Consider the following 22,730-nt stretch of genomic DNA (forward strand, 5'->3'; position numbering starts at 1 on the left):
ATAGGAAAGGACGCTGAGTGACGTCACTGTAACGACGTCACAAATAGTATTTTGAAAGGCAGGCAGCAGCCGTGGAACGTCGGGATGTTTGTTCGCGTGAGCTCGCGTCGTTTTAAAATGGACGTCCTAAACGAGGAAGATGATGTTTTTGATTCGGAGCTTTAGTTTGAAATTAAATTAATCCCAAATGAAAATGACTACGGTCGAATATTATCAATTTAAACCTCCACCGGAAGCTCCGATATTCGAGCCAACGGCTGAAGAATTCAAGGATCCTTTAGGGTACATTGCGAAAATTCGACCCATAGCCGAAAAAACTGGTATCTGCAAGATAAAGCCACCTAGGGTAAGCTTCATTCACATTATACTGTAACTCTGTTGGCTTTTAAAAATGGGGGTCGAATAGGTTGGTACCATCTCTTTTTCTAAGGGGCGAAATACGTCTTTTAACGTTTTTTCAATGTTTTATACCCCTTTAAACACCTTTAAACTAATGAAAACTGCGAAAATAAAGCATTATTACATTTAAATAAAGTTTTTCTGCCGATATTTCGCTTTTATGTGCTTTGTTTCCAGAAAAAACGATTTTGGTAGGGTAACTAGTATAGAATGTTTTTTTGCAAAACTTGGTGGGGAGTAGTACAGTTAAGTCGGCAAAATGGCTGACGAAATTTTTGGGCTATACTTTTGTTGACGATATTTTCAATCATATTCACTTAATTAACATTTTTGATTAAATTAACTTATAATTAACGTGGTTAATATGGTTTTGATGGGTTATTAAGTATAATAAATAAAAATACTAGTTTCACTGTTTGCCCTTTCGTTGGAAAAATGTTTTTAAAAAAAATTGCAATGATGATTCAACATGCTTAATTAATTATTAGTAATGACGAAATTTCTAACTAATTAGGTAGGTATTTTGGGGAATTATTATTATGTGAAATTTTCTAGTAGTGTTCATATTTTTTGAGGGGTTTGATTTTATAACTATTTTGGAATTGAAAAGTCTCAAACATGAAACATCAGGACAACTCCCTCCCGTTTCTGTGATGATGTGTACTAAATAATTTCACCTACATTTTTTGAGGGTCAAAATTATCATTAAACTGTTTGATTTTGTGTTAATAATTGAACATTTGAGTAAATAATATAAAAGAAAAAAGGATCTGTATTTTAAGTTTAATTTAAGTTTTGTTGTAAAATGGAAAAAAGTGCATAAACACAGGTAATGTTCGTTATTTTAACATTGAAAACAATTTTGTGGTTATGTATACAGGATTGGCAACCTCCATTTGTGGTTGATGTTGATAATTTCAAGTTCACACCCAGAGTACAAAGATTAAACGAACTTGAGGTAAGATTAAGATTTATTTTAACGTCGTTTTTTTCAATTTTAAACCCAAATTATGCAAATATTTGTCTAAGATAAGTGAATTTTTTATCTTTACTTGTTTATCTTAGGCAACCACAAGAGTTAAACTCAACTTTCTCGATCAAATTGCAAAGTTTTGGGAACTGCAAGGTTCCTCTCTTAAAATTCCAAATGTTGAACGTAAAGTTTTGGATCTTTTCAGTTTGCACAGGGTAAGTGATTAATTAATTAAGTTTAATCTCGATTAGTTTATTGATTGTTTATTTATGAAGTATATTTAATATTTAATGTTTGTTTTACAGGTGGTGCAAGATGAAGGAGGTATGGAAATTATTACAAAGGAAAGGAGATGGTCCCGTGTGGCCACCCGAATGCAGTACCCATCTGGTCGGAGTGTAGGCGCCATTTTAAAACATCATTATGAAAGGATTTTGTATCCGTTTGATGTATTTCACAGTGGAAATGCCCTCCAACCAGTTGTAAGTCAAAAATTTAATTAATAATTATTGAATTGAGCTAAGCCTTGGTTTGCATATAACTTCATGGTGAATGTGTTAGGCCTAATTTTTCAAGCATGAAGACGTTTTTGTTGCTAATGTAATTTTACTCCAATATAAAACTATTGATTTATGAATAGCTAAGCCTAAATTTTGAATCGAGATTAAGCCTATTTTTGTTAAATCGGCGGTAGCTAGTAGCTAAGCCTATTTTTTTATATCAACGTAGTTAGGCCTATTTTTTTTATATATATCAACGTAGTTAGTAGTTAGGCCTATTTTTTTATATCAACGTAGTTAGTAGTTAAGCCTATTTTTTTAATCAACGGTAGCTAGTAGCTAAGCCTAATTTTGTTTGAATCAATGGTAGCTAGTAGCTAAGCCTATTTTGTTTGAATCAACGGTAGCTAGTAGCTAAGCCTATTTTTTTTGAATCAACAGTAGCTAGTAGCTAAGCCTATTTTTTTAAATCAACGGTAGTTAGTAGCTAAGCCTATTTTTTTGAATCCACGGTAACTAGTAGCTAAGCCTATTTTTTTGAATCCACGGTAACTAGTAGCTAAGCCTATTTTTTTGAATCCACGGTAACTAGTAGCTAAGCCTATTTTTTTGAATCCACGGTAACTAGTAGCTAAGCCTATTTTTTTGAATCCACGGTAGCTAGTAGCTAAGCCTATTTTTTAAATCCACGATAGCTAGTGGCTAAGCCTATTTTCGGTGGCGATTTACCCGGGAGCTAAGCCTATTTTTGATGGCGATTTACCCGGGAACTAAGCCTATTTTTGATGGCGATTTACCCGGGAACTAAGCCTATTTTTGATGGCGATTTACCCGGGAACTAAGCCTATTTTTGATGGCGATTTACCCGGGAACTAAGCCTATTTTTGATGGCGATTTACCCGGGAACTAAGCCTATTTTTGATGGCGATTTACCCGGGAACTAAGCCTAATTTTCGGTGCCGATTTACCCGGGAGCTAAGCCAAGTTTTTTTTAAATACTATAAGACTCAAGCCAAATATGAAATGATTAAATTATTAACAGCTAAGCCTAATTTTGTCATTAACAGCATAAAATCAAAGAAGATTGCGAGGAGGTCGATAAAATAGACAAAAACTACATTCCCCATGGTATTCCTTCGAGACAAGCCATCAAACCACCGTCGGATCGTTACGCCAGACGTTCCGTTCGCCATAAAGATGACGAAGAAGAAACTGTTCCCTGCCCAAAGGACAATGTCGACTACAGTTCTAACAGTGAGCTTAAAAAGTTACAATTCTACGGTGCGGGACCTAAGATGCCTGGCTACAATGCTAAGAGTGAGTTGAGAGAGAAAAAAATGCATTCTTCAGCTATAAGCCTTGGCGCTACATCTTTTGACGCGGCCGCCGCGGCTGGTTTCCTTTAGTTAATTAATTAGCTAGTTAATAGTTAATTTTAAAAACTAAAGCCAGCTAGATTAAAAATTGCAATATCAAACTCGTTAAACTCTTTTAAATGTTTAATTAGTTCAAGCCTGCGAATACAGTTTATTTTTAGACGTTTAAAATTTCTTTCTATTCACATTCGTATCTTTAATACAAAATGTCTATTGGGTTTTTGGGACAAGGTTTTTAGGACAAGGTTTTTAGGCCTAAAATGTCTACTTCTTCGTTCTTTGATAGCCAAACAAGAGGAGGATGAAAAGCTTAACGGAACATCCCCAAAGAAAGAAAAGAAACCAAAGATAAATTCTGTATGTATTACAGATTTCCAGGTTCCAGTACGTATAAAGTTTAAGAGTGTTTTGTTTTGTTTCTGTTCTGTTCTGTAATTCTGTTCGCTTTGTTAGTTCTTCGGTAGGCCTTTGCTTAGTGCGTAGTCAGGGTTCGTACAAACCTGGATGGAATACTCGGGGGAATACGCGTGGGAAACTCGGGGGAATACGCGTGCGAAACTCTGGGGAATACGCGTGCGAAACTCTGGGGAATACGCGTGAGAAACTCGGGGGAGTACGCGTGCGAAACTCGGGGGAGTACGCGTGCGAAACTCGGGGGAGTACGCGTGCGAAACTCGGGGGAGTACGCGTGGGAAACTCGGGGGAGTACGCGTGGGAAACTCGGGGGAGTACGCGTGGGAAACTCGGGGGAGTACGCGTGGGAAACTCGGGGGAATACGCGTGGGAAACTCGGGGGAATACGCGTGAAATCTCGGGGGAATACGCGTGAAAAACACTGGGGAATACGCGTGAAAAACTCGGGGGAATACGCGTATAAAACTCGGGGGGATACGCGTATAAAACTCGGGGGAATACGCGTATAAAACTCGGGGGGATACGCGTATAAAACTCGGGGGGATACGCGTATAAAACTCGGGGGGATACGCGTATAAAACTCGGGGGAATACGCGTATAAAACTCGGGGGAATACGCGTATAAAACTCGGGGGGATACGCGTATAAAACTCGGGGGGATACGCGTATAAAACTCGGGGGGGGGGATACGCGTGAAAAACTCGGGGGGGGATACGCGTGAAAAACTCGGGAATACGCGTGAAAATCAGTTTTTCAAAAGTTGTATGAACCCTGTTATTTCGTTTTTCATTTTCTTTCACGTTTCCAGTGGGGTGTTATGGGGTCTAATTGTTAAAAACAATTCTATCATCAGGTCGATCATATTGTTTGCTTTGTTTGTGGCAAAGGAGACGAAGAAGCCAGTATTTTATTGTGCGACGGTTGCGACGATAGTTACCATACGTTTTGTTTAAATCCGCCGTTAAATGAAATTCCCAAAGGGGATTGGAGATGTCCTCGTTGCGTAGCCGAAGAGGTTAGCAAACCTCACGAAGCTTTCGGTTTTGAGCAAGCCCAAAGGGAATACACCTTGCAAGAGTTTGGAGAAATGGCTGATCAGTTCAAGGCCGATTATTTTAATATGCCAGTGCATATGGTTAGTCCCAGCGATGTTGAGAAGGAATTTTGGAGGATAGTTAATGCCGTGGATGAAGATGTGACTGTGGAATACGGAGCTGATTTACATACGATTGATCATGGGTCCGGTTTCCCCATGAGAGGAGCTAAAAATATTTTACCCGAAGATGAGGAATACGCCAATTCTGGGTGGAATTTAAATAATTTACCCGTTTTGGATGGTTCAGTATTCCGGCACATCAATGCGGATATTTCAGGGATGAAGGTAATTATTTGCTTTATAATTATGGGTAATTTGTTGGCGAAATAGGGGGTATTATTGTGGCCGAATCGGGGGTATTATTGTGGCCGAATCGGGGGTATTATTGTGGCCGTATCGGGGGTATTATTGTGGCAGAATCTGGGGTATTATTGTGGCAGAATCTGGGGTATTGTCGTGGCCGAATCGGGGGTATTATCGTGGCCGAATCGGGGGTATTATCGTGGCCGAATCGGGGGTATTATCGTGGCCGAATCGGGGGTATTATCGTGGCCGAATCGGGTACGTTTTAGTGGCCGAATCGGGTACGTTTTAGTGGCCGAATCGGGTACGTTTTAGTGGCCGAATCGGGTACGTTTTAGTGGCCGAATCGGGTACGTTTTAGTGGCCGAATCGGGTACGTTTTAGTGGCCGAATCGGGTACGTTTTAGTGGCCGAATCGGGTACGTTTTAGTGGCCGAATCGGGTACGTTTTAGTGGCCGAATCGGGTACGTTTTAGTGGCCGAATCGGGTACGTTTTAGTGGCCGAATCGGGTACGTTTTAGTGGCCGAATCGGGTACGTTTTAGTGGCCGAATCGGGTACGTTTTAGTGGCCGAATCGGGTACGTTTTAGTGGCCGAATCGGGTACGTTTTAGTGGCCGAATCGGGTACGTTTTAGTGGCCGAATCGGGTACGTTTTAGTGGCCGAATCGGGTACGTTTTAGTGGCCGAATCGGGTACGTTTTAGTGGCCGAATCGGGTACGTTTTAGTGGCCGAATCGGGTACGTTTTAGTGGCCGAATCGTCGTCATAAAACGTTTCCCGACTGTTATAGATTCCTTGGATGTACGTTGGAATGTGTTTTGCCACTTTTTGTTGGCATAATGAGGACCATTGGAGTTATTCCATAAATTACCTCCATTGGGGTGAACCCAAAACCTGGTATGGAGTACCGGGTGGTAAAGCCGAAAAGTTTGAAAACGCCATGAAGAGCGCCGCACCGGAACTCTTTCAGGCTCAACCTGATCTCTTACACCAACTTGTGACTATCATGAACCCTAATTTACTCATGGAAAAGGGTGTACCTGTAAGTACTTGACATAAAACCCATGACACCATCCACCTTCTGTAAGTAAACCATCAACGTAACATTTCCCAGATTTATAAAGCAAACCAAAATGCCGGCGAATTTGTAATTACATTCCCAAGATCTTATCACGCTGGTTTTAATCAAGGATATAACTTTGCCGAAGCTGTTAATTTTGCACCTGCCGATTGGGTAATTATGACGTGTTTTCTTACTACTTACGCTAGCGGGGACAACTGCTTAAGCATGTTCGGTTATTTGGGACTTGATGACCTTTTTATCTTATTGAGTTTTTCTTAATTACCTTCGGGTTTTTTCGATTCACGCTGATTGGTACTTCCATGGCTCTGATCCCTTAATTTTAAATTACTTTTTGTCGTAATTGTAATTGTAACTCTTAAATTACTGAAACGGAGGGGTTTTGTTGTTTTTTTGGTTTCAGTTACCGATTGGGCGGGTTTGCATCACGCATTATAGTCTACTCCATCGTTTTTGCGTTTTTTCTCACGATGAACTCGTTTGCAAAATGGCTTCCGATCCTGATAGACTCGATATAAGTTTGGCCGCCGCGACCTATCAAGATATGTTAAGGATGGTCGAAACTGAAAGAGATATGAGGAAAGAGCTCTTGGAATGGGGCGTAAATGAAGCCGAACGCGAAGCGTTTGAACTTTTACCCGATGATGAGAGGCAGTGTGATTATTGTAAAACAACTTGCTTTTTGTCAGCAGTTACTTGCGGCTGTAGTGGGAGTAAGTATTTAAATTTTCTTTGTTTATAAAATGGTCGGGAACGTTGGGGGTATTCGGGAAACGGTCGGGAACGTTGCTGGTATTCGGGAAACGATCGGGAACGTTGCTGGTATTCGGGAAACGGCCGGGAACGTTGCTGGTATTCGGGAAACGGTCGGGAACGTTGCTGGTAGTCGGAAAACGGTCGGGAACGTTGCTGGTATTCGGGAAACGGTCGGGAACGTTGCGGGTAGTCGGAAAACGGTCGGGAACGTTGCGGGTAGTCGGAAAACGGTCGGGAACGTTGCTGGTATTCGGAAAACGGTCGGGAACGTTGCTGGTATTCGGAAAACGGTCGGGAACGTTGCTGGTATTCGGGAAACGGTCGGGAACGTTGCTGGTATTCGGGAAACGGTCGGGAACGTTGCTGGTATTCGGGAAACGGTCGGGAACGTTGCTGGTATTCGGGAAATGGTCGGGAACGTTGCTGGTATTCGGGAAACGGTCGGGAACGTTGCTGGTATTCGGGAAACGGTCGGGAACGTTGCTGGTATTCGGGAAACGGTCGGGAACGTTGCTGGTATTCGGGAAACGGTCGGGAACGTTGCTGGTATTCGGAAAACTGTCGGGAACGTTGCTGGTATTCGGAAAACGGTCGGGAACGTTGCTGGTATTCGGAAAACGGTCGGGAACGTTGCTGGTATTCGGAAAACGGTCGGGAACGTCGCCCGTCGTCGGGACACGGTCGGGAACGTCGCCCGTCGTCGAGAAACGGTCGGGAACGTCGCCCGTCGTCGGGAAACGGTCGGGAACGTCGCCCGTCGTCGGGAAACGGTCGGGAACGTTGCTGGTATTCGGGAAACGGTCGGGAACGTTGCTGGTATTCGGGAAACGGTCGGGAACGTTGCTGGTATTCGGGAAACGGTCGGGAACGTTGCTGGTATTCGGGAAACGGTCGGGAACGTTGCTGGTATTCGGGAAACGGTCGGGAACGTTGCTGGTATTCGGAAAACTGTCGGGAACGTTGCTGGTATTCGGAAAACGGTCGGGAACGTTGCTGGTATTCGGAAAACGGTCGGGAACGTCGCCCGTCGTCGGGACACGGTCGGGAACGTCGCCCGTCGTCGAGAAACGGTCGGGAACGTCGCCCGTCGTCGGGAAACGGTCGGGAACGTCGCCCGTCGTCGGGAAACGGTCGGGAACGTCGCCCGTCGTCGGGAAACGGTCGGGAACGTCGCCCGTCGTCGGGAAACGGTCGGGAACGTCCCTAATATTATAGCTAATTTCTTCGAATGGAAAATTTCCAGATAAATTAGTTTGCATCGCCCATCGTGACAAGCTATGTTGTTGTACACCTACGAAACATTGCTTGAGATATCGATACACGCTAGATGAGCTACCAGTCATGTTACATAGGCTCAAAAATCGCGCTGAATCTTTCGATAATTGGGCTGTCAAAGTCAAAACGGCTTTGGACGCTGGCGAAGACTCTAAATTAGAACTGAGTGAATTGAAAGAATTAATTCTGGAAGCCGAAGAGAAAAGATTCCCCAAAATTGACTTGCAACAAACATTAGTTAACGCGGTACAGGAAGCGGAAAAGTGTATGGGAGTTGCTCAGCAACTTTTGGGACGCAAGGTACGAGCCCGTACTCGGCAAGCTGCGGAATCAAGGGGACAAGTTAGGCTTACTCAAGAAGATCTGGAATTGTTTTGTCAACAAATTTGTGGACTGGCTTGTGAAGTTAAAGAAGCCATTTTGATCAAGGTAAGTTACTTTTCTGTAACTTCATTTCTGAAACTGTGTTACCCAATTCAATTCAATTCAACCCGATCTAACTGTTAAGTACTACTGTTTTCCCGGTAATTAGGACCTCCTTGATAGAGTGGTTGCTTTCAAAAAGGAGGCCGATGTCCTACTTAGCGATAAGAGAGTTGAAATTAAGAAGCTAGAAAAGCTTTTGGATATTGGTTACGGGTTAGATATTGATTTACCGGAGTTACCGCAACTTAAAAACGTAAGTGTTTATTTTTATAACTTCTCCCCTTCATAAGATAGTTAAGCTGCCTTTTTTCACGCCCCTGTAAGAATTCCCATTGCAACGGGCGTAGTAGGGTCAGCGAGATTAAAATTGGGACTTGTTTTATATCTGCTGAACTTTAATTTTAGTTTTAAAGTTTATTTTTAAAATGTTCCGATAAAGTTTCAAGGTTAAAGGGTTAGTGACACCAAAAATCAAAAATTTTCAAATTAAACCATTGTAATCCTATCTGAAAGAACGAATCTTCTTGATTCAGAATATGCAATTTATGAGTCCATTCTAATTTTTAAAGTGTTATTCAAAACCCCTTTTTCAAAGCCTACGTACTGAATTTTTTCGAACTATTCTATCAGTTTAATCAAAAATAAATAGGGGAAAGTGTCGGACTCTCTCCTTCGTCTGTGACATGCATTTGGAGGGGTGAATGCATACTCGCGAAATCTGTTTCATCCCCCTCGCCCATTCACCACGTACCTAAGACAATTTGTGATATTGCGCGTGAAGAAATAGTGCGGTTTTATTTTACATTAGCTGCTTTTGACATAGGCTAACCGTGGCCACTGCAGTTTATCGCCACAATTTAATTTGATGATGTACATGATTGTATTAATTTAGTTTGTTAATATAGATGTTATTTACCAATTCGGGGTAGGATCGCCAGCTGAAAAAGCCAGCTCCTAATCCCTTAGACTAAGCCAGGGTACCGAGAACGAAATGCTCTAGCCCCTAGCGAAGTCTCCTCCGTACAGGAGCTCTCCGCGTACCGTCGCGTTCACGGGTGGAACATCTCCGTCCGTCCAAGGCTTAGTTTCCTACGGCCTATTGTCATTGTATATTTTCCGCTTATTTTTTTGTAAAGTTAAAGTTAGAAACTCCGTCTCGGTACTAATTCCTACGTAACAATATTGATGTTATTTACTAATAGAAAAACGTTTTAGCTTATAATGACAACCCAGGGCCCAAGTTTAAACGAAATTCTAAAGGATTTTAACGATGAGTATTTTTGAATTAAATGATGATTCAAGAACATCTGGGGCATTTTTAATTTAATTTCGGCGTGCTAGCGATTTAAACAAACTTTAACCTCGTTCAAACGCGAAAAAAATCACTAAAGAAAATAGAACAGAGCGCGCAGGTTGTGACTCTTCCTTGCGATACGCCTATGCCAAATTCTCCCGTTTGGTGGCGTACGAGCGTTATTTTCGGGAAGAATGACATCATCAACTACAAATCTGATTGGTTGATACCATTTCGCGCGCTCGAGCGTCTCGAAATGCATGTCAAGCTAAGGTAAAGGCAGGAAAATTTGGCAGTCCGACACTTTCCCCTATTTATTTTTGGTTTAATATTGAGGTACCCCTGGTGACGTCACGATCGAGAGCGCGCGAGCACGTGCCGAACTCTTTATCAGCGGCTTAGGCGCTAAACCAATAATTAGGCTTAGCATTTGCAACGAGAAATGACCAAAATACTTCACGCGCTTTCCTAGCAAACGGTACTCTTAGTGACGTCACCAGGGGTACAAATACATTTCTTTGTTTTGAAGTATGTTCAAATGTGCGTTTCTTTTTCATATTACAAAAAGAATAAATTTATTTGAATCGTTTCACTTGGGATATAAGCTTATTACAACCCAATAAATGTTAAGAAACCAGAACTAGCCATTCTTCAAAAAAGGTGTCACTAACCCTTTAAGGTCGGTGGTAATTTGGAGGGGCCCGGGTCGGTGGTAATTTGGAGGGGCCCGGGTCGAGGGTAATTTGGGGTCCGGGTCGGCGGTAATTTTAAAGTTAGTTTTTAAAATGTTCCAATTAGGTTGAAGGTTTAAGTTAACGGAGGTAGAGGTTTGAATATCTGTTTTTATTTCTTTATGGGGCAGAAATTGCAACAAACTAGATGGTTAGAAGAGGTAAAGGCTTCAGTTTCGGAACCTTCCGAGGTTGTTTTGGACACTTTGAGACGGTTATTAGATTCCGGAGTTTATTTACCTCCTCATCCCATGGTTGAGAAGTCGATGGCAGAGTTACAAGAAATGCTAACGATTTCCGAACGTTGGGAAGAGAAAGCCAAACTTTGCGTGCAAGCGAAGTAATTATTTTTTACTTTACTTATGTCTGGGTTTAATCTTAAGAGAGCTAATTTTAATTAGAAATAATTAACCAATTAAATTAAAAAAATAGACCACCGCATCCTTTGAGTATATTTGAAGCAATCGCTAACGAAGTCGGTGATACGCCCGTACTTTTACCCAACGTAATTGCCCTTAAAGAATCAATTCGCAAATCGAAAGAATGGATATCCCGCGTGGAAATTATTCAGAATAGTGAACATTATCCGTATTTGGATATTTTGGAGGCGTTAATGATTAAGGGGCGTCCAATCCCCGTGCGTTTGGACGAGTTACCGAAGATTGAAGTTCAGGTACAAGCAGCTAAACAATGGCGCGAACGGACATCGAGGACATTCTTAAAAAAGAACTCTAGTTACACTTTGGTCGATGTGTTGTCGCCGAGGAAAGATATCGGGACTTATATCACGGGGAAGGCTAAGAAACGCAAACCCAAGGAGTCCTTGTCCGATAAAGAGAAGGATATGTCTTATACCACTTGGGATTTGATTGTCGAGGAAGCCAAAGATCCCGCCACCATCGTAGCCGCTTTTAAACAGTCTGAGATACAGGAGATTGAATCAATGAGGCAGTTGAGGATAAGGAATCTAAGGAAGAGGGCCGAGGATTCCGTGGATGCCAGATATTGCGTTTGTCGGAAGGGGTTGACCAATTATATGCTGCAGTGCGAGTTGTGCAAGGATTGGTTTCATGGTGAGTGCAATTATTTTTTTTGGGGGGGGGGTTTAATTGTGGTTATGGATGGCGGTAATTACTCGTGGATTGTGGGAATTAACTGGTAATTGTGATGTTAAGGCTGATCAGTATCGTTAGTACCGAGGGGTCGGACGTTCGGCATTATAGTGTACGGGATTTTGATTTTTCAAGATTTTGACAAAGATTTTGAGATTTTGCCCCAGATTTTGAGATTCTGACTCAAGATTTTTGAAATCTGGAAATCTAGTCCATGATTTTAAGATTTCGGGATTTTAAAGGAGATTTTCAGATTTCGAAGAAGATTTCGGGATTTTGTTCAGGATTTTCAGATTTTGAAGGAGATTTCGGGCTTTGGAACAAGATTTTCAGATTTTGAAGGAGATTTTCAGATTTTGAGGAGATTTTCAGATTTTGAGGAGATTTTCAGATTTTGAGGAGATTTTCGGATTTTGAGGAGATTTTCGGATTTTGAGGAGATTTTCGGATTTTGAGGAGATTTTCGGATTTTGAGGAGATTTTCGGATTTTGAGGAGATTTTCGGATTTTGAGGAGATTTTCGGATTTTGAGGAGATTTTCGGATTTTGAGGAGATTTTCGGATTTTGAGGAGATTTTCGGATTTTGAGGAGATTTTTTGGTTTTTCGATATTTTACGATGAGATTTTCAGATTTTGAGGAGATTTTCAGATTTTGAGGAGATTTTCGGATTTCGAGGAGATTTTCGGATTTTGATATTTTAGGATGAGATTTCGGGATTTTACGTTAAGATTTCGGGATTTCTAGATTTTAATGTGAGATTTCGGGATTTTCAGATTTTAAAATAGGGATTTCGGGATTTTCAGATTTTAAGGTAGGGATTTTGGGACTTCTAGATTTTGACGTGAGATTTTAAAATTTTCAGATTTTGACGTGAGATTTTAAGATTTTTAGATTTTGACGTGAGATTTTAAGATTTTTAGATTTTGACGTGAGATTTTAAAATTTTCAGATTTTGACGTGAGATTTTAAAATTTTTAGATTTTGACGTGAGATTTTAAGATTTTTAGATTTTGACGTGAGATTTCGGGATTTAGAGATTTTCGAGAGAGATTTTAAACAGATTTCAAACGAAGTGTACGGGATTTTGACAAACGTCCAACCCCTCGATTAGTACATTGTGGTAACTAATTTAAGTCGGTTGTCGCGGTGACTTAATAATAAGTCTTTGATCGCAGTTTTAAGGCAGATCGGGTAGTCCTTGTTATGTTGTAGTAACTAACTAGTCCGTGATTTTGCTGTTAAGTTTGATCCGAAATCATTGGTATGTCGTGGTAACTAATAAGTTAAGAGATCGCGATGTTAGACCAGATCAGGAATAAGGAAAGGGTGAACCTTAGGAATCGCGGACGGAGAATTGATCCCTAGTTAAACTGAACGTTAAAACCTTTCAGCCAATTGCGTTCCTCTCCCAAAATCGCCGACTTTTAAGAAACAACAGTTACAAATCCAACAAGGCACCGCTAATTTATCCATTTCCGGTTCGAATCAAAACCGCGAAAGTTCAGTCGGTAACAGTGGCGGCGGCGGTGTTAGCACGGCCACCTTAACGGCTCACCTTTCAAAAGACTTGAAGTTCCTATGTCCCATGTGTCTACGTTCGCGAAGACCCCGTTTGGAGACTATTCTCTCGCTCTTGGTCTCTCTTCAAAAACTACCCGTTCGTTTACCGGAAGGCGATGCCTTGCAATGTCTGACTGAACGCGCTATGTCGTGGCAAGATCGGGCTAGGCAAGCTTTAGCCACCGATGAACTAGCGGCCGCTTTGGCCAAACTCTCCGTCCTTTCTCAGCGAATGGTCGAACAAGCCGCTCGCGAAAAAACGGAGAAAATTATATCGACCGAGTTAATGAAGGCGGCTAATTCCAAGAATAGAGGACAGAATTTTGGCGGTGGTTCGCCTTCGTCCGAAAGTGTATTGGGATTTCATGGCAAGATACGTAATACCACCGAAGAACGGACGCTGAATAGTATCGGAGGGATTGGAAGTTTGGTTCGGACGAAACCAATGTCACCCTTGCTCGGAAGTATGACTGAAGATATGGTACCCGCAGTTGCTGCTGAACAAGAAGTGGCCTTGGTAAGATCACTTTAATATTAAACCAAGACTACTGCGCCATCCGCCATTGTTTTGGTGGCGTCTGCTAGTCAGAACCCCTTACCCATACTATACTTACCTATTAGCCTGTTAGAGTTCAACCAATTAGCCTTATTCCTGATCAGCGCCACCTACCCATAGCGGCGACTTTGAGAACTACTGTAAGCGGCAAGCCAATCAGATGTCGCTAAAATCTGGTGACGTCACTGACGGGCACTCTCGGGGTCTTACCAAAAATGACGTCACCAGATTTTAGCGATATCTAATTGGCTTGCCGCTTACAGTAGTTCTCAAAGTCACCGCTATGGGTAGATGGCGCTGATCAGGAATAAGGCTAATTTTAATCAGAGATGTGTTCTGGTTTGGGTGGGTTGTTTCTTTTTAGAATGATCCTTTAATAATGGACGTAGATTCATCAGTTGAGGGATTTAGTAACCAACCAATCACCTCCCCCGAAAATGTCACGTCTGAAAGTCAACTTGACGATAGAAACGGTGACGATTCTGCCCCGACTTATAGCAATATGGAACACGCTTATTCCTCTGCCTCCAAAACTGCGGCTGGTAAGTAATTGTTACTTTATTTTGTAATGGTATATACCGGCAGCGTCAAATTGGAAATTAGGTACTTGATATCCAGTTTCCGCCAAATCTGTCGAATAGCAAATGTTTAGCTTAAAAACCGCGACTTGCAACTTTAATATTAAATGATAAGTTGCAAATTGGTAGTGCTAAAAACAATTTATTAGGAAAAGTTATAAATAAGCCTTGATGTTGGGTGTTTTTAAGGTCGGGCTCTTGATGTTCGCTGTTTTTAAGGTCGGGCTCTTGATGTTCGCTGTTTTTGAGGTCGGGCTCTTGATGTTCGGTGTTTTTAAGGTCGGGCTTTTGATGTTCGGTGTTTTTAAGATCGGGCTTTTGATGTTCGGTGTTTTAAGGTCGGGTCCTCTTGATGTTCGGGGTTTTTAAGATCGGGCTTTTGATGTTCGGTGTTTTTAAGATCGGGCTTTTGATGTTCGGTGTTTTTGAGGTCGGGTCCTCTTGATGTTCGGTGTTTTTAAGGTCGGGCTCTTGATGTTCGGTGTTTTTAAGGTCGGGCTCTTGATGTTCGGTGGTTTTAAGGTCGGGCTCTTGATGTTCGGTGGTTTTAAGGTCGGGCTCTTGATGTTCGGTGTTTTTAAGGTCGGGCTCTTGATGTTCGGTGTTTTTAAGGTCGGTCTCTTGATGTTCGGTGGTTTTAAAGTTAGGCTCTTGATGTTCGGTGTTTTTAAGGTCGGGCTCTTGATGTTCGGTGTTTTTAAGGTCGGGCTCTTGATGTTCGGTGTTTTTAAGGTCGGGCTCTTGATGTTCGGTGTTTTTAAGGTCGGGCTCTTGATGTTCGGTGGTTTTAAGGTCGGGCTCTTGATGTTCGTTTTTTTTTTAAGGTCGGGCTCTTGATGTTCGGTGGTTTTAAGGTCGGGCTCTTGATGTTCGTTTTTTTTTTAAGGTCGGGCTCTTGATGTTCGGTGGTTTTAAGGTCGGGCTCTTGATGTTCGTTTTTTTTTTAAGGTCGGGCTCTTGATGTTCGGTGGTTTTAAGGTCGGGCTCTTGATGTTCGGTGTTTTTAATGTCGGGCTCTTGATGTTCGGTGTTTTTAATGTCGGGCTCTTGATGTTCGGTGTTTTTAAGGTCGGGCTCTTGATGTTCGGTGTTTTTAAGGTCGGTCTCTTGATGTTCGGTGGTTTTAAAGTTAGGCTCTTGATGTTCGGTGTTTTTAAGGTCGGGCTCTTGATGTTCGGTGTTTTTAAGGTCGGGCTCTTGATGTTCGGTGTTTTTAAGGTCGGGCTCTTGATGTTCGGTGTTTTTAAGGTCGGGCTCTTGATGTTCGGTGGTTTTAAGGTCGGGCTCTTGATGTTCGTTTTTTTTTTAAGGTCGGGCTCTTGATGTTCGGTGGTTTTAAGGTCGGGCTCTTGATGTTCGTTTTTTTTTTAAGGTCGGGCTCTTGATGTTCGTTTTTTTTTAAGGTCGGGCTCTTGATGTTCGGTGTTTTTAATGTCGGGCTCTTGATGTTCGGTGTTTTTAATGTCGGGCTCTTGATGTTCGGTGTTTTTAAGATCGGGCTCTTGATGTTCGGTGGTTTTAAAGTTAGGCTCTTATTTTCTTTTGAATGTATAGCGTTATTAGCAAAGAAAGGTATTAGAAAATCTCCGTTAGTTCCCCGACATTTGGATAACTCTCCGGTTTTGGAGCTCTCTAACATGGCTAAAGCTCAACTCGAAGAGTTAATGATGGAAGGGGATCTACTCGAAGTTAGTTTGGACGAAACGCAACATATTTGGAGAATACTTCAAGCGACAAAACCGATACGCGATCCGTTACCGTCAATGGGATTTGCCGAAGACGTGAGTTTTAAGCATTTTTTTTTAAGCATTTTTGTGAATTGCACGAAATTATAACCGAAATTAACGGAGAATGAGACATGCTCAGATTGGAATTTCTTTAACGTTTAATATTGATAATTTCTGCCAAGCTGTCTTGACATTAATCATTTTAACGAATACAGTTTTATGACTAACATTTCGTGGTAGTTGTAAAGATAGACGTTAAAACATTTAAACTTAGTTAGGGGTCGGGACTTAGTAAGACGTTGGGGTTTAGTAACACGTTGGGACTTAGTTAGGCGTCGGGACTTAGTTAGGGGTCGGGACTTAGTTAGGCGTCGGGACTTAGTTAGGCGTCGGGACTTAGTTAGGCGTCGGGACTTAGTTAGGGGTCGGGACTTAGTTAGGGGTCGGGACTTAGTTAGGGGTCGGGACTTAGTTAGGGGTCGGGACTTGGTTAGGGGTCGGGACTTGGTTAGGGGTCGGGACTTGGTTAGGGGTCGGGACTTGGTTAGGGGTCGGGACTTGGTTAGGGGTCGGGACTTGGTTAGGGGTCGGGACGTAGCTAGGGGCGTCGGGACTTGGCTAGGGGCGTCGGGACTTGGCTAGGGGGGTCGGGACTTAGCTAGGGGGGTCGGGACTTAGCTAGGGGGGTCGGGACTTAGCTAGGGGGGTCGGGACTTAGCTAGGGGGGTCGAAACTTAGCTAGGGGCGTCGAAAATTAGCTAGGGGCGTCGAAACTTAGCTAGGGGCGTCGAAACTTAGCTAGGGGCGTCGAAACTTAGCTAGGGGCGTCGAAACTTAGCTAGGGGCGTCGAAACTTAGCTAGGGGCGTCGGGACTTAGCTAGGGGCGTCGGGACTTAGCTAGGGGCGTCGGGACTTAGCTAGGGGCGTCGGGACTTAGCTAGGGGCGTCGGGACTTAGCTAGGGGCGTCGGGACTTAGCTAGGGGCGTCGGGACTTAGCTGGGGGCGTCGGGACTTAGTTTATTTTATTGTGTTTAGATTTTAGAAGTATTTCTTTTTAACGATTTGTGGGTGAAATTTAATTTTAGGATACCGGTTCGACTGATTTGAAACTTAAAGATAAGAAAAAAATGAAAAGGAAACCCGATGATATTATGAAAGCATCTGTAAGCATTGTTTAATTACTTTAATTTTAATTAACCATTTTTAAGCATAAGCATTAAGACAGCGTCAAATTGGAAATTTAGTATTTAATACTTACGTTTCCGCCCAATCTGTCTGATAGAAACTATAACTATATTTTAGGGGCAAACTATATTAGGACTACCTTTAATTAGTCTTAAATTATTACCCTAACGTACAACCGCGTTATTTAAAATAACCCTGAATTTGAACTTATAGTTTATTTTAATTAAACTAATTAAAATTAAAGATTAAAGAAAAACCCAATCTCAAAATGACCGGTGGAGTCTTAGACTTGAACAAACCTAAAAAGAAGAAACTCAAAAACACCGCCGCCGCCCATAAAGATGACGGTGGCGCCATTGTCCCTGTTTGTAATATAAGCAGCGCTAGTAGTTCCTCGTCAAATTCAAGTTCAAGCTCCAGTAGTTCAAGTAGTTCGTCTAGTAGTAGTTCCGAGGCGAATGGAGCTATAACGAACTTACCCATGAGCATAGGTCCGACGTTGACCAGCGCGGCTGTGGCGGCTGCTGCAGCCGCGGCCGCTCAAGCAGCTGCTAATAGCAACGCCAAGAAACAAATGAAGCTCAAAGCGGAAGCTGGAAAGTTGAGACGTAAAGCCATGGGGGATAATAAGAAAACTGGCGGGAATACCATGAATATGATGAAAGATAAAATGGCTAAGATACTCGAGAAACGTAAGGCCAATAGGAAAATGAAACAGCAAATGGGTGAAGGCGGTGGTGGTGGTGGTGGAAGAGGAAGTGGAGGAAAGGTTCGCATGATGAAGAAGAAAAGAACCGCTTCCAAGGATTCCTCCGAAGATGGTTCTGATGAGAATGAAATGTGCTCGGCAGCGAAATGTTTCAAACCAGTTGGTAAGTTGACTTGTTTTGTTCTTTGTGGTTTTATTTTACTGTCGGGTCTACTTCGTAATTGGCGCAAAGATAGGGTAGAGTTATTTTTATTAATTACTCGGGCCCTAATTGTTGTAACAGCAAGTATTGGGTGTCTTTGGAAAGGGTAGAAATAGGGCTATGACATACTCAAAGGACGTCTCCGTAATTCTTATAGAACCAGAATTAAAAGGTGTCGTTTAAATAAGCCCATGTTAATCCTATGGGGATGACGTTTATGAACATTTCGCTTAATTACTCGGGCCCTAATTGTTGTAACAGCAAGTATTGGGTGTCTTTGGAAAGGGGAGAAATAGGGCTATGACATACTCAAAGGACGTCTCCGTAATTCTTATAGAACCAGAATTAAAAGGTGTCGTTTAAATAAGCCCATGTTAATCCTATGGGGATGACGTTTATGAACATTTCGCTTAATTACTCGGGCCCTAATTGTTGTAACAGCAAGTATTGGGTGTCTTTGGAAAGGGTAGAAAACGGGCTATGACATACTCGAAGGACATCTCCGGATCTCTTATAGAACCAGAGTTATAAGGTGTCGTGTAAATAAGCCCATCTTAATCCTATGGGGACGACGTATGTGAACATTTCGCTTAATTACTCGGGCCCTAATTGTTGTAACAGCAAGTATTGGGTGTCTTTGGAAAGGGTAGAAAACGGGCTATGACATACTCGAAGGACATCTCCGGATCTCTTATAGAACCAGAGTTATAAGGTGTCGTGTAAATAAGCCCATCTTAATCCTATGGGGACGACGTATGTGAACATTTTGCTTAATTACTCGGGCCCTTATTGTTGTAACCCCAAGTATTTAGTATCGTTGGAAAGGGGAGAAATAGGACTATGACATACTCAAAGGACGTCCCCGTATCTCTTATAGAACCAGAGTTAAAAGGTGTCGTGTAAATTAGCCTATGTTAATCCTTTGGAGACGACGTCTGTGAATATTTTGCTTAATTACTCGGGCCCCGATTGTTGTAACCCCAAGTATTTAGTATCGTTGGAAAGAGGAGAAATAGGACTATAACATACTCAAAGGACATCTCCGGATCTCTTATAGAACCAGAGTTATAAGGTGTTATGTAAATAAACCCATGTTAATCCTATGGGGAGGACGTTTATCAAAACGTTTTCCCTTAATTACTCGGGCCCTTATTGTTGTAACCGCAAGTATTTAGTATCGTTGGAAAGCTAAGAAATAGGACTATACCATACTCGAAGGATTTCCCCGTATCTCTTATAAAACCAGAGTTATGAGGTGTCGTGTAAATAATCCCATGTTAATCCTATGGAGCGAATGTTTATGAACATTTCGCTTAATTACTCGGGCCCTGATTGTTGTAACCCCTAAGTATTTAATATCGTTGGAAAGCTAAGAAATAGGACTATAAGATACTCGAAGGATTTCCCCGTATCTCTTATAGAACCAGAGTTACGACACTTTGAAGTCGAGGTTGTCGTCAGAATTGAATTGACGCCGGTGGTATCTTCGCGTATTTTTAATTTAAAAAAGGTGACGCCGTCAATTGGGTTCAATGTGACGGAGGCTGCGATCTCTGGTTTCATTTGGTGTGCGTTGGCCTGGGGGTTAATGATATAAGTGAAACCGAAGACTACATTTGCCCGACTTGCAGTCAGAAACGAAACTTCAATAACACTTTTAAATTGGACAGTCTATTGGAATCGCCAATCGTTACTGGCGGTTCTTGTACCATCGGTAGTATGGACGATAGTCAAGAAGCGGCCGAAGTGGCCAGTATCGATTTACACATTGACGTAGATTCCGTTCTACAAGTTACGACGGACGACAGTAGTCAAGAGTGTAAGGACAAGGTGACCGCTAATCTTATGACGTCATTTAACGCCGAACATCATTCTAATTCGAAAGTCGGTGTCTCCATGGACTTGGATCCTCCCGTTGAAGTGACCAAAGGTTTCGGAGGTTCGTCTATTTTGTCTTTGTAAATTTAACACACCCAGTACCTTTTTTTAATAGAAGATAAACAAACAAACAAACAAAAAGATTGAGTCTATATAAAATATTTTTCGTTCCGTCTCTCTCGCTATCTCTTGTCCATATTTTTTATTATGAAAAGATATTAGATTTAAATAACAATAAAAACAACTTGATTTTAATTGTAAATGCACCACTTAAATATTTAACACTCTTAATTAAATTCCGTTTTGTAGTTTAATTAATTAATTTAATTAAATATGAACTGGAATTTAATTTAAGGCTTAATTGTTTATTCCCGCCTGAAAGATACACGGGAATTAACGATAACTTCATAAACAAATTAACAACTGTAAAGTCACACACCATAAACATATTTTTCTTTCACCCCCCCCCCCCCGATCCCGAGTAACTAATAAATAAAAATTAATTAATCAAAGATTATTTCTTAATTAAGGTATATTAAGAAATATATAAATATTTAAGTCAAATATTTAGTTTTTTTTTTTCGGTAATTATTATTATTATTTTTTTTTTTTTAAATTTTTAGTTCGTCAGGATTTTGCGTAGAATTTTAAGTAAAATGTTTATGACGGGAAGGATAATTTTGTAGATGGTTTTGCATTTCTTTCTTATCGTGTTTTGCAAAACAAAATTAAATAGAAATTAGATTTAATTAATAAATTTAAAATTTTTCATTTTTTTTTATGAGAGGAAAAAGTAATCCCACGTAATTTTATTTCGGTAATCAATATATGGCGTATTAGGCATAAATAGGCAAAAATAGGCTTAGTGTAAATCAAAATGACGAGGGTATTAGCTAAGCCTACTTTTAGGTGAAGTAGGCAGGCTTAAAGTTGGCGGATAGCTAAGCCTACTTTTATGTAAGGTAGGTTTAGTATAAAAATAAAAATGGCGGAGTAGCTAAGCCTAATCTTGCGTAAAGTAGGCTTAGTATAAACAAAATTGCTGGCGGATTAGCTAAGCCTACTTTTATGTAAGGTAGGTTTAGTATAAAAATAAAATGGCGGAGTAGCTAAGCCTAATCTTACGTAAGGTAGGTTTAGTATAAAAATAAAGTGGCGGAGTAGCTAAGCCTAATCTTACGTAAAGTAGGCTTAGTATAAACAAAATGGCTGCGGGATTATCTAAGCCTACTTTTAGGTAAAGTAGGCTTAGTATTTAAAAAATTAAACGGTCGAGTGGCTAAGCCTAATTTTGCCTAAAGTAGGGTTTAATGTAAACAAAATGGCTGGCGGATTAGCTAAGCCTATTTTTACGTAAAATTTTATGAGGATTCAGGAATACCATGGTTGGTTTAACCATTTATAAACATAGCATCTTGTATTATATCATTCATTGTTTTTAGTATATAAAAAAGGAATTTTTGAAATACCTACCATGAACCTAGTAACAAAAATTTGAGAAGTAGTTGAAGTAATCAAAGTAAACAAACAAACAAATATTGTAAATTATTATTTTTTTTTCTTCGTGTTTGTTTTGTTTTTAAGCGTGATTATTTTATTTTTCTCTTCGAAACCTTTCTCGTATGGCAGAAATAGATTAAAATAAGTTATTTTTATCTTTTCTCGCTTATAAATTCATGTTTAACTTTTTTGAAAAATTACTACCTAAAGAAAACATTTAAAAAACAAAAAAAAAACGAAATGTATAGTAACCGTTAATCCATTTTAAGTATTATCGTGGTAATAGCTTGGAAATCCCCTCTCGCTCTACCCGCATTGTATATTTCGCTGCTTCATAAGTAAAATAAAGAAAGAAAAAAAAAAAGATATTGAAATAACAAGAAGTTATTTTATAGTTTAAATAAATGTGTCGACTCCTTTTTATCAATTTAAATAATAAAGTCGTAAACCTAAATTATTTTTTATTTTACCAAGCTATTATTCCCACGATTATTTACTATACCATTACGGAAAATTTTGTAGGGGAAAAACAGTAGAAATTAGTGTTTTTTAATATGCCTACAAAAATAATATGTATTGATTTGATTAAAATGGATTTTTGTGGTTAAATTTTCGTGTCTATAGTTGTTTTATTTCCGCTGCCGCCTTGCAAAGTTGCAACTTTAGGTTTTTACAATTTGGCGGGAACTTCATACATTTCGGCCAATCAGGAACGTTCCCGCGTTTTTTGGTTTGGAATCACGTGATGTCTCAGCGCCATTTTTCTCGGTTAGTCGCCGAGTGGCATTAACAGGGTGCCGATGTCGGGTGAATTCATTAAATGTAAGTATTATTTATCGCGGTTAGTTAGTAATGTTGCGCGTTTTAGTGTTATTAGTGGCTTCGTGAATAACCGACAAGCAAAATTAATGGTGAGAAATGTTTTTATTACAACTGTAAAAATTTAATTTGAAGTTAAGCTTTTGCGTTGAAAATTAACTAAGGAAAAATGTAGGTGTACAATTCATGACCTCGCGTGCGCACCCCGTAACCTCATCATGACCCTGATAAGTAACCCCTGAAAGGAACTTCCACCTTTGACACATCAATTTAT

At 40.8% G+C, this 22,730-nt stretch overlaps 1 protein-coding gene across 4 annotated transcripts; it reads left to right on the forward strand.

Moving 5' to 3' along the window:
- Positions 1-51: 51 nt before the first annotated feature.
- Positions 52-22,246, forward strand: Kdm5 (Lysine demethylase 5). Of its 4 annotated transcripts, none has more exons than XM_089853735.1 (20): positions 52-346; positions 1,280-1,357; positions 1,465-1,587; positions 1,678-1,854; positions 2,940-3,189; positions 3,535-3,605; positions 4,515-5,042; positions 5,854-6,105; positions 6,178-6,297; positions 6,548-6,857; positions 8,144-8,604; positions 8,708-8,854; positions 10,758-10,966; positions 11,059-11,699; positions 13,132-13,817; positions 14,221-14,398; positions 15,989-16,215; positions 17,249-17,326; positions 17,593-18,220; positions 19,770-22,246. In XM_089853735.1, exons 1-20 carry the CDS (start codon positions 188-190, stop codon positions 20,219-20,221), a joined length of 5,775 nt encoding a protein of 1,924 aa, XP_089709861.1. In that variant the 5' UTR covers positions 52-187; the 3' UTR covers positions 20,222-22,246. The 4 variants fall into 4 exon arrangements, with proteins under 4 accessions (XP_089709861.1, XP_089709863.1, XP_089709860.1 ...); XM_089853737.1 differs by having other exon boundaries at positions 2,940-3,126; XM_089853734.1 differs by having other exon boundaries at positions 53-346; positions 3,535-3,632.
- Positions 22,247-22,730: the final 484 nt, after the last annotated feature.

The sequence above is a fragment of the Phalangium opilio genome, unplaced genomic scaffold (genome assembly GCF_054372755.1).
Source record: "Phalangium opilio isolate 3A_F unplaced genomic scaffold, DU_Popi_V2 ptg000206l_1, whole genome shotgun sequence".
Classification (NCBI taxonomy): domain Eukaryota; kingdom Metazoa; phylum Arthropoda; class Arachnida; order Opiliones; family Phalangiidae; genus Phalangium; species Phalangium opilio.

Coding starts and splice junctions, on each gene's coding strand:
- Kdm5 (XM_089853734.1), top strand. CDS start 188: ATGAAAATGACTACGGTCGAATATTATCAATTTAAACCTCCACCGGAA. Junction 1,855..2,939: donor GAAATGCCCTCCAACCAGTT/GTAAGTCAAAAA, acceptor TGTCATTAACAG/CATAAAATCAAAGAAGATTG. Junction 3,633..4,514: donor TTACAGATTTCCAGGTTCCA/GTACGTATAAAG, acceptor TTCTATCATCAG/GTCGATCATATTGTTTGCTT.